The 11,301-nt window shown below is 51.7% G+C and overlaps 1 protein-coding gene across 6 annotated transcripts in view; it reads left to right on the top strand.

The window, feature by feature from the left end:
• Positions 1-1,464: 1,464 nt before the first annotated feature.
• Positions 1,465-11,301, top strand: part of ANK1 (ankyrin 1) — a 116,488-nt gene continuing 106,651 nt past the window's right edge. For 3 of the 6 annotated variants that reach the window (XM_037733462.1, XM_037733460.1, XM_037733461.1), the window contains exons 1-2: positions 1,465-1,862; positions 10,510-10,611. In XM_037733462.1, coding sequence (XP_037589390.1) covers positions 1,824-1,862; positions 10,510-10,611 — 141 coding nt within the window. In that variant the 5' untranslated portion in view covers positions 1,465-1,823. The remainder of the gene's footprint in view (positions 1,863-10,509; positions 10,612-11,301) is intronic. The other 3 variants (XM_017514549.2, XM_017514547.2, XM_017514548.2) reach the window with 2 other exon arrangements.

The following is an 11,301-nucleotide window of genomic DNA, read 5'->3' as shown; positions in this document are numbered from 1 at the left end:
TTATTACACTTCAGATCCCTCCTTTTGACAACATCCTGGCCTTTTCTTTGATCTTTGATTATCCTACTTCCTTGGGACACTCCCCCTCCCCCACACGCCCGCCATTGCTGCATGGTTCTGCAGAGTACCAGGCTTTGTAACACACTCTCGCAGTATTTTCTTCTTTTCAAATTTTAAATTTTTATTTTTTTAGAGACAGGGTCTTACTCTGTCACACAGGCTGGAGTGCAGTGGTGCAATCATGGCTCACTGCAGCCTCCAACTCCTGGGCTCAAGTGATCCTCCTGTCACAGCCTCCTGAGTAGGTGGGAATATGGGTATGTGCCACCATGCCTGGCTAATTAAAAACTTTTTTTTTTGGTAGAGACAGGGTCTCGCTATGTTGCCCAAGCTGGTCTTGAACTCCTGGCCTCAAGTAATCCTCCTGCCACAGCCTCCCAAAGTGCTGGAATTATGATCCTTTAAGATCATCCCCCACATTATCTCTTCCTGGCGCCGAGCACACTATTGTTAGGAATCTTGCCAGTGCTGCTAGTGGCAGGGCTTTGGGTCAGTCTGGCTCTGAACCAGTTGGTCCCACCGTTTACTAGTGGGGACCTTGGTCTTGACCCATTGCCTGTCTGGGCTCAGCTTCTTTATTTATCCAACTGCAGTAGCGTTGCCTGTCTTATGGGGTGGCCATGAGGATTTAAATGAGATAATGTAATATGCCCATCAGCTAATAGGTGCTCAGCCTACCAGTTCCTCACCAATGCACAGCTGTACTGTGCACTGTCAGGGAGAAGGGGGACAGGAAAAGAGCATTTGGTGTTGTATCTTGACTGTGATTTGAAGCCAGCGCGAAGCTGGCTCATGATAGAAAACACCTATGATCTGAAAAAGCCATATTGCCAGGGGCCCAGTTACCTGACACTGCTTTTACTGACGGTTCCCTCACCGCTCTGAATTGAGCCTACTCTTCATGATGTCACCGCAAGACTTCCCCAAAACCCCACACATGGGTTTTGACATCTGCCCCTGAAATGACTGCATGAGAAGGTGATGGTGGTCCCAGGCCAGAATACTGGAGCTGACTGCGCGGACACAGCCGCGGGTGACGCTAGTTCACCGCCAGCGTCAGAGCAGTGCGGGAGGCAGTGGGAGTGACAGCTCTGCCCTCCTGCAACCCAGCTGCGTCTCGCGTCTCGCGTGGCGGCTCTCAGGCAGAATCTGGAATAGGCTGATTAACTGGTATCTCAGGACACGATGGAAGAGCTCAAAACATGCAAATCGGTTATGGGACATAAATAGAGTTTGCTGGGCTCACCCAGGCCGCGTCTCGGCAGGCTCCGGGAACCATTTACCGGGCTTTCGGGTGCGGCGGGAGGCAGGGCGGGAGGCCATGCAGCTTGGAGCTCCTCACCTCCATTGGACGTGTGTGCCTCCCCTCCTCAGGGGCAGGACGCCCGCCCCGCGCCCGCCAGCCGGCCGGCACCTGCAGCTGGGGCCGCACCCCGTCCGCGCCCCCGCGTGCACCCCCTCCGCAGGGCTTGGCAGCAGGTGCCTGCTCTCCAGAGAGCGCTTCGCATTAACTTTCCCATCTGACATAATCATGGAGAGAAAATGAAGAGATCCCATTAGCGGCTGGCGGGCGGGCGGGAGAGCGCAGGGCCGGGGAGCATCGAATCCCTGCCGGGGCCGCGGCCGGGGGGCCAGGGCGAACGGAGGGCGCCTGTATTTTTAGCCAGATGCCGCGTAACTTGCTGGCGCTCCCCGCGCCTCCCAGCAGATAACCGGGAGGGGGAGCGGGAGCCGGGCTCGGATTTCAGCGCGGGCGCTGGACGATGGCAGCGCGACAGGGCAGGTCCGGGCCAGACTCTGCGGTGAGTGCACGAGCTGTCGCGGTTGCTGGGCCGGGGCCGGGGCGCGGGGATCCGGGCCGGGGCCGGGGCCGGGGCCGGGGCTCTGCGTCGGTCCTGCGGGCTGCGGCTCCGCGCCCGGCTCTCCGGCGCCAACTTTCTCGGGCGGGTGCGGGCACGCGCGCTGGGGCTGCCCTTCTGCTGCCTCACGCCGGGCGCCGAGGCTTCTAGCAGGATCCAGGAGAAAATTCCTCTGGCCTGGAGGCTGCGGCCGCGGAGGGGCTGGAAACGGGGCCGGGAGGCGGAGGGACCTGTGGCCGGCCCGGGAGAGGCTCACGGGCAGGAGCGTGGAGCCGCCACCCGGGTGCCCCGAGGGGGGTTGGGCGCTGGCCGAGGCCGCGTCCCCTCACCCCAGGGCGAGAGCCTGGCAGCGCAGATTCAGCCGGGGGTGGGGGATGCACGGCCTTGGGCTGAACGGGCGCCTGGTCTGCGGCGCGTCTGGCCCCTAAACCTCAGAAACGCGAGGCGCCCAGAGGCCCCCAGGTAGCAGGAAATGAATGGGGGTAGAGGAAGGCAGACCTGTTGGGCCCCCTGGTAAGCCTGGAGCTCCCCTCCGCTGTCCCCCGAGATCCTCGCAGCCCCTGGCAGGATCCCCATTTTAGCAATGGGGAAATAAATGGAGGTTCAGGGCCTTAGGTGAGCACAGCATCAAGTGGCCGAGCAGCGCGTCCCAGCCAGGCCTTCCCCAGCGACTTCCCAGCCCACCCTGCCAGGCCTCCAGGGCGGGGAGCAGACAACACAGGGAACCCCAGGGATTTTCCCAAGGCTCTGAGTTTGGGTGGAGAGATTAAGAGGGAGCCCAGCACTCCTGCTCAGGCGTCTTGTTTCCTCATTGACACCTTTAGCGTGTTTATTTTATTGTTGCCAGTGGCAGTCAGACTGGGGTGCCTGGAGACAGTTTGTAAAGCTGTAACAGCACAACTTTCTGGAAGGCCAAAGGAAAGAAACATAAAACACACACTCACTAGGGCCCGGCGTTCACCTCTGTTTCTCCATCGTCAAGGGAGCAAAGGCAGGGCTACCGGGGTGTGCTGGCTGGGGATAGCTGTCTTTCCTGATACCCCAGTGAGGCTCTCAGACCCCCCACGCAAAAGCAGACAGCTCCACATCAGGGATGCTGCCTGTCTCCGGGCTGGGCTGCAGTTCCCCCAGGAAAGAACCTGGAGTTTCTTCCTGAGAGCTCGGACAATGGCTGTGTTCAAGAAGCTACATTTTCCTCCAACAAGGCCCTGTGGGAAAGTGGTATTGCCTTCTTGCTGTTTACAGCGATTGATATTAGCACAGTTTCCATTCACCTTTCTAGACAGGAATTTTGTGCTAAAGATCTTGAGAAGGTCAGTCATGACCTGTCCTGGGGAAACCTTAGGGCACCCCAACTCCCAGGGAAGGTGTGAGGAGGCCCCAGGGTTCTCTCACCTTGGTCCGCCTGCCAGGTGTTTCTGCACACCCTATACTCATGAGTGACAGCATGTTGACATTGTGCAGCGTGCTTCCGGCCTCTCCCTCCCAGGATACCGTAGCCCCCTCGCTCCCCATCTATTGCTATATTAGTATCTGCTCAGGAAGTGCAAGTTTAATAATAGTCTGGGTGTCTCAGGTAACCAGGATTCACCACCCTTTCAGAGCAGGCTTGATGAGAACTTAAGTCCTAGGAGGAATTCTGTTCCCTTCCTTCTCTTCCGTTTCCTTCCTCCTGAGGTCGACGCAGCCTCCAAACCCAGGCAGAAGGCTTTCTCCAGCCAGAGCTGAACTGGAGAGACCCCTATGAGCACCAGAAAATGATTAGGCTGGCACAGTGGTCAAGGTTGTAATCCCAGCATTTTGGGAGGCTGAAGTGAGAAGATTGCTTGAGGCCAGGAGTTCAAGACCAGCCTAGGCAACATAAGGAGACCTCATCTCTACAAAAAATAAAGAAATTAGCCAGGTGTGGTGGTGCATGCCTATAGCTCCAGCTGTTCGGGGGTAAGGGGGATGCTGAGGCAGGAGGATCTCTTGAGCCCAGGACTTTGAGGCTGCAGTGAGCTATAATCGCACCACTGCGGGAACCACTCTGCAAGAAAGAGGGAGACCCTGTCTTGAAATAAATAAAGAAAGAGAGACAGCAAGAGCCAGAGAAAGAAAGAGGAAGGAAGGGAGGAAGGGAAAAAGGGAGGGAGGGAGGGAGGAAGGAAGGAAGGGAGGGCGATGGGAGGGAGGGAGATGGGAGGGAGGGAGGGAGATAGGACGGAGGGAAGGGAATGATTGACCTAGGAAGTGGTGTAGCACAATAGTTAAGAGAAAGATTCTGGAAGTATGCTACCTAAACTCAAATCCTGGTCAAGCTATGTATTAGTTGTGTGACTTTGGACAAGTTACTTTTCTCTGACTTGATCACTTCATCTGTAAAAAGGAGATTATAAAACTCCTGCCTTGTGAGATTATTCCGAGGAGGGAGTGAATTAATTTATATGGTGTGCTTCAAACCTAGGGAGAGCTTTGTGAAAGTACAGGTGTTTTGTTTTGAAAGGAAGTTCAGGGACATCACATGGATTAGGCAGCAGGGAAGCAGGCGCAGCAGAATGTCTGCTGTGTGCAGACCCCCGAACAGGCACACAGATAGAATTAGATTAAAACAAAGCTGGAGATGGGGAGGGGAAGAGACACCAGAAGACAGCTTTGGTGGGGTGCACAGCGGAGGTGCCAGCGCCTCACTGGTGACCGGGGTTTGTGAACATGGTGGGTAGTTTTCCGTATAGTCAACAGGCAGGCCTCCTGGCCCTCTGGTCTGGGGATGGATGAGATGTGGAGAGGGCCAGTCATTCTGCTCCGGTTTGTCATAGCCCGGAGATGGTCAGGTTTATATTTTGTTGCTGTTGTTTTTCGGGTCAGTATGTACTCAGGTAAATATTTTGAATGGAACACATTGGATTATTTGGATATTCCTTCTGCCCTGTTGCATATGCTGGAGGTAACGAGGACAGGTCATTGAACTGGAGCAGTTGGACTAGATAGATGGGCAGTAGGGGCACAGCAGAACAAGATGGTAAAGATGAGTCACATCCCAACTAGGGCCATTTGCTCTGTAGCTGAAATATTGCCTGGCCCCTAGGGGGTTCTCAGTGAATACCCGTGGAAAGGATCCACAGCTGCATGCGTGCACAGATGACCCCTTTATAACAGTCACTTGAAGGTTCAGATCAAGAGGGCAAGGACCTATATTCCGAGTTATTATTCTGTCTTTGCCCTAGTGGGATATTGGACTTGAAATAAGACCCCAGTAAATACATTGTAGAATTAAACCGAATGATGCGTAGTTGCTACTGTTAGTGGCATCATTATCTGCAGTTCACCTCCCAGATGCCCTGCGGATCCTGCCGAGTCCTGACTAATCTCTGCCTGTAGAAGACCAAAAAATAAGGAAAAAGCCTTAGCTATTGCATTTCACCGCTAACTATTGAGGTGACCTTAGCCGATCACTTTACTTCCCTGGACCTTAATTTTATCGTCACTGACAAGAAGGGCTGGAACTAGATCTCTCCTTTCTAGAGACCTGTCTTGGTCTGAATAGAGTGCCCAGGGACAGAGCCTGGACCTAGTGGGAACTCCCAGCATGTTTGCTCTGCTGTGGATTGACTGTTTAATTGGGAGGGGCATGTATGCCTGACCAGCCGCCAGTCTGTCTGGGCTGTCTGGCCCTCAGGCTTGAAACTGCCAGGAATGCCCTTGGGGTCAAGGGCAGTGGAAAGGCAGAGGCTTCAGTGGGGTACCCCTGGATTCAATCACCCCGAGTGTTTATCTGCAGAACTTGGGCAAGCTATTAACCACTCCAAACCTCAGTGTCATCACCTCTAAAATGGGGAAAATAATTATACCTCCCCACAGATTGTGATAAGAATTAAAAGCTATAATGCTGGCAATGCATTTGACCCAGTGGTTGGTATTATAGTTTTTTAGTATTCTATTATGGCAATGGCAGAAATGGTTTAGCCTTCCTCAGTGTAGTCCAGATGGGGTTTCCCTTAACTTCTATTTGTGTGCTTGTCTATTTGACATAAATATTATTTTTTTTTTTTTTTAGACAGAGTCTCACTGTGTCTCCCAGGCTGGAGTGCAGTGCCACAATCTCGGCTCACTGCAAACTCTGCCTCCCGGGTCCAAGTGATTCTCCTGCCTCACCCTCCCAAGTAGCTGGGATTACAGGCATGCATCACCACACCTGGGTGCTTTTTGTATTTTTAGCAGAGACGGGGGTTTCACCATGTTGACCAGGCTGGTCTCTAACTCCTGGCCTCAGTGATCCTCCCTCCTCAGCCTCCCAAAGTGCTGGGATTACAGGAACCACAGCACACCGCCAGTTTGTCATACATATTCTTATTTGTTTCCTGGATTCAATGCTTTGAACAGTCAAACAGTGTCATCAATGAATATCGCATCTATTTTTATGTACCCACCTTCAGGTTTTCAGCCTGAATCGTATTATTGCACTGTAAACGGTAGTTAATTGATGGGAGAAACATCTCTTTAACATTCTTATTCTTGGGGAATAATATCATCTTTTTCCTAATAATTGAATCCAGACAGACTTTCTGAATCAGCAGGCATAAATAAACATTCATCTGAGCGACTAAACCTTGACTGGGTTTTCTCTGGAAACCCAGCTCATGGCTGGAGAGCCAACAGCTTGATCTTCATTTCTGAAATATTTCCTGCCCCACAGATGCCTTGCTGAGGCACCTAGGATGTGAAAGCCATGTGCTTTAGGTCAAGGGAGGCCTTGGCCTAGCAGACACTTAATGCTTTGGAGGATTCAAAAGGGACAGAAAACTTGGTCTCTGCCCCAAGAAGCAAACAGTTTGTCTGGGGAGACAAGTCTTGCCTGGATTAAGTAGCTAGAGAAAGAGATATTTTAAATGCATCAAAAAACAAGAAGCTCCTGTTTTGTGGTTCCTAGATTTAAACATGGCAAATACTGAGAGTCTAAGCACAGTGTCATTCGTGCAGGAGGTAGCCACCTTTGGGGCCTTGAACGGAAAAAAGATTGGAATCAGCAAACCAGAGTGAGAGTGAGACGGAGCTTCAGGGCCTGGGAGGAAGAACGTGCGAGCCAGGAGGTAGACAGAGCATGGGAGTGTCACAGAGGGCAAGGGAGGTGAGGGAAGGGGCCCTCCTGCCACCGTGGAGACAGCGAGATAAGTGAGCATCTGTTATGAGTAGGCAGCCGCAGGGCTTGGACTTAAACTTGAACTTACATCATAGGGGGCCTATGTGAGACCTAAGGTTGGGGAGGGCTGGCAGGAAGTCAGGAATTGGGGAAGAGCAGTGAGGCAATGGTGGAGGAGGTTGGCTGGGAGGCAGAGTGAGGAAGCAGCACTTCTGCGGGCATTGTGGGCGGGGGTGGGGGGTGGTGGGCACCACCTGAGTGTGGAGGGAGGACCCTCCTGTCTGGAAGGCTGGAGAACCTTACTGCTCATGCCCTGGGGACCCCCTGTTTCAGTGGCGAAAACGTGAAGTGCTGCTTTGGGGAGGAGGATGAGAGTTCTATTTGGTCTTCAGCTGTAGATTTGGAGTCTTCTGTGTTCAAGGGTGTTCAAAGGTGATCATCACTAATGTGTGTATTAGTTTCCCGTGGCTGCTGTAACAAATCGCTCCACACTTAGTGGCTTAATGCTCCAGAAATGTGTTCTCTGGCCGTCTGGAGGCTGGAGGTCTAAATCAAGGACTCCACAGGGTTGCACTCCCTCCAGGGCTTCAGGGCCCTCTTCCATGCTTCTCCACTGCCCAGAGGTTCTTTGCTTCCTTGTGTGTGGCTAAAGTCACTCCAGTCTCTGCCTCTGTCTTCACATAGCCTCACCTCTGTGTGTATACATGCGTGTGCACATGTGTATATGTGTGTGCATGTGCATGTGTGTAGGTATGTGTGCACATACGTGCATCTCTGTGTGTGTGCATGTGTGCATATGAGTGCATGTGTGCATGCACATGTGTGCGTGTTTGTGTGTCTTCTCCTTTTCTGTCTTTTCTAAGGACACTTGTCATTGAATTTAGGGCCAGCCTAGGTAATCTAGGATGATATCATCTAAAGATCCATGACTTAATTACATCTGCAAAGATTTTTTTTTTTTTCCAAAAAAGGTCACCTTCACAGGTTCCAGGGTTGAGAGTGTGGACATATCTTTTGGGGGCACCATTCAGCCCACTGCAACATGTTTTTTTTTGAGGAGGGCACATAGAGGAATGAGACAGAGTGCCCAGGAGGAGAGGAAGCCACCGGGTGTGGGTCTTTTGTGGGAATGGCATCAAATGCTCCTCCTTGACATATGACCACTCTCACCCCTTCAACTCAGCCTTGTGTGTAACTATGTGCCAAGCACTGTTTATTCCCTTTAAGCATCATGAAAGGGAACAAGAAAGACTTTATTTTCCCCAGCTTACAGATAAGGAAAAGGAAGCCAAGGGTGTCTACGTACCTGAGGGCACTCAGCTAGACACAGTGGAGTGTCTCTGAGCCCAGGCCACTGGCTCGAATGCCCTAGGACCGGACTTTAACCACTACATTTGTCTTTGTGAGTGTCTTAGTCTGTTCTCATGCTGCTAATAAAGACCTACCTGAGACTGGGTAGTTTATAAAGGAAAGAGGTTTAATGGACTCATAGTTCCATATGGCTGGGGAGGCCTCACAATCATGGTGGGAGATAATGGAAGAGCAAAGGCATGCCTTACATGGCGGCAGGCAAGAGAGTATGTGCAGGGGAACTGCCCTTTATAAAACCATCAAATCTCATGAGACTTATTCACTATCATGAGAACAGCATGGGAAAAGCCCACCCCCGTGATTCAATTACCTCCCATTGGATCCCTCCCATGACACATGGGAGTTATGGGAGCTACAATTCAAGATAAGATTTGGGTGGGGACACAACCAAACCATATCAATTAGTAAACTTTATTTTATCGTCCTCAGCTCTCACTCTCCCTGGCTATCACTCATCTTTAAAGCAAACAGATGTTCCTGGGGGCAGGGGGTCTGAGATGCATGGGGTGGGTGACGTAGCACCAGCTAAGGAACAGAAGGGCTTCACTCTCATTCAAGAAATCTGGCTGGGGGGGCACCTGGTGTTAAAGCTGATACTGAGCTGCAGAGCTGGGAGGTCCGGCTTATGGATTTCCGAGCCACACTACCTGCATCTGAGTTCCTCTGTGCCTCCCCCCTGCTGTGGGACCCTGCATAAGGCACGTATGCTTTTTGTGCCTCAGTTTGCTCATCTGTAAAATGGGACTCTGCAATCCTACTTACCTCTGGGGTATTTAAAATGAGGATTAAATGCATACCTGTGCACATGCATGTGTGTGAATATATATTATAACCATCCTTTGGTACCTGCGGGGGATTGGTTCCAGAACCCCTGCAGATACCAAATTCTGCGGATCCTCAAGTTCCTTATATAAAGTGGTACAGTGCATATAACCTACCCACATCCTCATGTATACTTTAAATTATCTCTGGATTACTTATAATACCTGATACAATGTAAATGCTTTGTAAATAATTGTTGTACAGCATTGCTTTTCTGTTAGTATTACTTTTTATTTTAGTATTGTTATTTTTAATTTTTTTCCTGCAAATTTTCTATCCACAGTTGGTTGAATAAATGAGTTTGAGTGTATATGTAAAGTGCGGATAACGGCTCTTAGCACATAGTAAGTGCTATGTGCTGTTTGCTTAAAAAACTAAAACACAGGGCCAGGCATGGCGACGCATGCCTTTAATCCCAGCACTTTGGGCGGCTGAGGCAGGAGGAATGCTTGAGCCCAAGAGTTTGAGACCAGCCTGGGGAACATAGTGAGACCCCATCTCTAAAAAGGAAAAACAAACAAAAACAAAAACACAAAACAGCACCAAAGAGCCCATGCTTGGTTTCTTTGGTGCCTGCATTCATGACTCCTGGGGCCAGAAACCTCTGTGATATTGCCGACTCTTTAGCAAGTCCGTGGAGCCCCTGAAACCTCAGAGCAGGGAAACACCAGGCTGTGTTGCGCACTTGCCATCAGAATGGGCTTCCTCTCAAAGGCTGATTCTTCCCTGAGTCCAAGCCAAGAACGTTTGCTTATAAAGAGACCAAAAGGGAGCCAGGCGCGGTGGCTCACGCCTGTAATCCCAACACTTTGGGAGGCTGAGGTGGAAGGATCGCTTGAGCTCAGGAGTTTGAGACCAGCCTGGGCAACATAGTGATGCCCTGTCTCTATAAAAAAGTTTAAAAAAAATAGTTGGGTGTGGTGGTGCACACCTGTAGTCCCAGCTACTTGGGAGGATCTCTCAAGCCCAGGAATTCAAGGCTGCAGCAAACTGCACTCGTGCCAATGCACTCCAGCAGCCTGGGTGACAGAGCAAGACTCTCTCTCTTAAAACAAAAAACAAAAAATTAAAAGAAGGGAGGCCTGGGTGCAAAGGCAGCTCACCCCAAGAGCAGTCCAACCAGGGCTATAGGGCTCCTGTGCATACCTGGTGTCACTGTGGGCACCAGGGTGCCACATCAGAGGGTGCAGAAGCTGCTGCAGGGGCCTGGGGCTTGAATGGGGTGGGGAAGTCATTAACGCACACAGGACACTCACCGCCTGCCCTTTTTCCTCACAGGCTGATGCTGCTACCAGCTTTCTGAGAGCAGCAAGATCAGGTAACTTGGACAAAGCTTTGGATCACCTGCGGAATGGGGTAGATATTAACACCTGTAACCAGGTAAGTGGGATGGAGGCAGGCCCGTTGTCTCTGAAGAGTAGCTCTTGGTCGATGCCATTTCCTGAGAGCTTTGAAACTGCCTCTATTAACCTTTTCCCAGTGGCCTCAAAGCTCCCCCAGGGCTGCTGCCTGTGGAAGGCCCTAACCTTGGTATTTCTACTCCCGTCGTGGCCCAGGGCCCCACAGAGAAGGGCTGATGCCTGAACAGTGTGGGCGAGGCCTGCACAGATCCCCTGCGGCCTCCTCTCTTAGAAGTTGCAGTCGGTCCCGCTGTTGTCTTAGAATTTGTAGCCTTTGAATTGGAGCAGGAGGAAGAGCCTTTGAAAGATGCTGTGTCAGTAGGGACGTTCAGTCTCCTTTGTCCACTGGCAGTCTGTGTGGGTTCTCCGCTGGCCTGAGAAGAAAGTCAGTGAATGAGGCCCCGCTTGGGTCAGGGGCTGATGAAGGTGTCTGGGCTCGGGTTGAGGATAATGAGGCTGATGCAGAAGTTCTCCAGGGCTCCTGAGCGACGTAGCTGAGGCCTTCAGGAGGGGCTGGTGGGGAAACGGAATGCATTGGGTTTGGGCTAGAGGGCAGAGACTCAGGCTTGGGGCCAAAGATCCAAGAACTAACTGAGAGAGAGATGACCCTCCAGGAAGGGCACAGGTGTGTGGCTGGGGCTTGTGGATTGGTGACAGGCTTGTGTGTGTT

The sequence above is a fragment of the Cebus imitator genome, unplaced genomic scaffold (genome assembly GCF_001604975.1).
Source record: "Cebus imitator isolate Cc_AM_T3 unplaced genomic scaffold, Cebus_imitator-1.0 Scaffold526, whole genome shotgun sequence".
Classification (NCBI taxonomy): Eukaryota; Metazoa; Chordata; class Mammalia; order Primates; family Cebidae; genus Cebus; species Cebus imitator.
The sequence above is the reverse complement of the archived record's forward strand: the minus strand, read 5'-3'. Positions and strand labels throughout refer to the sequence as shown.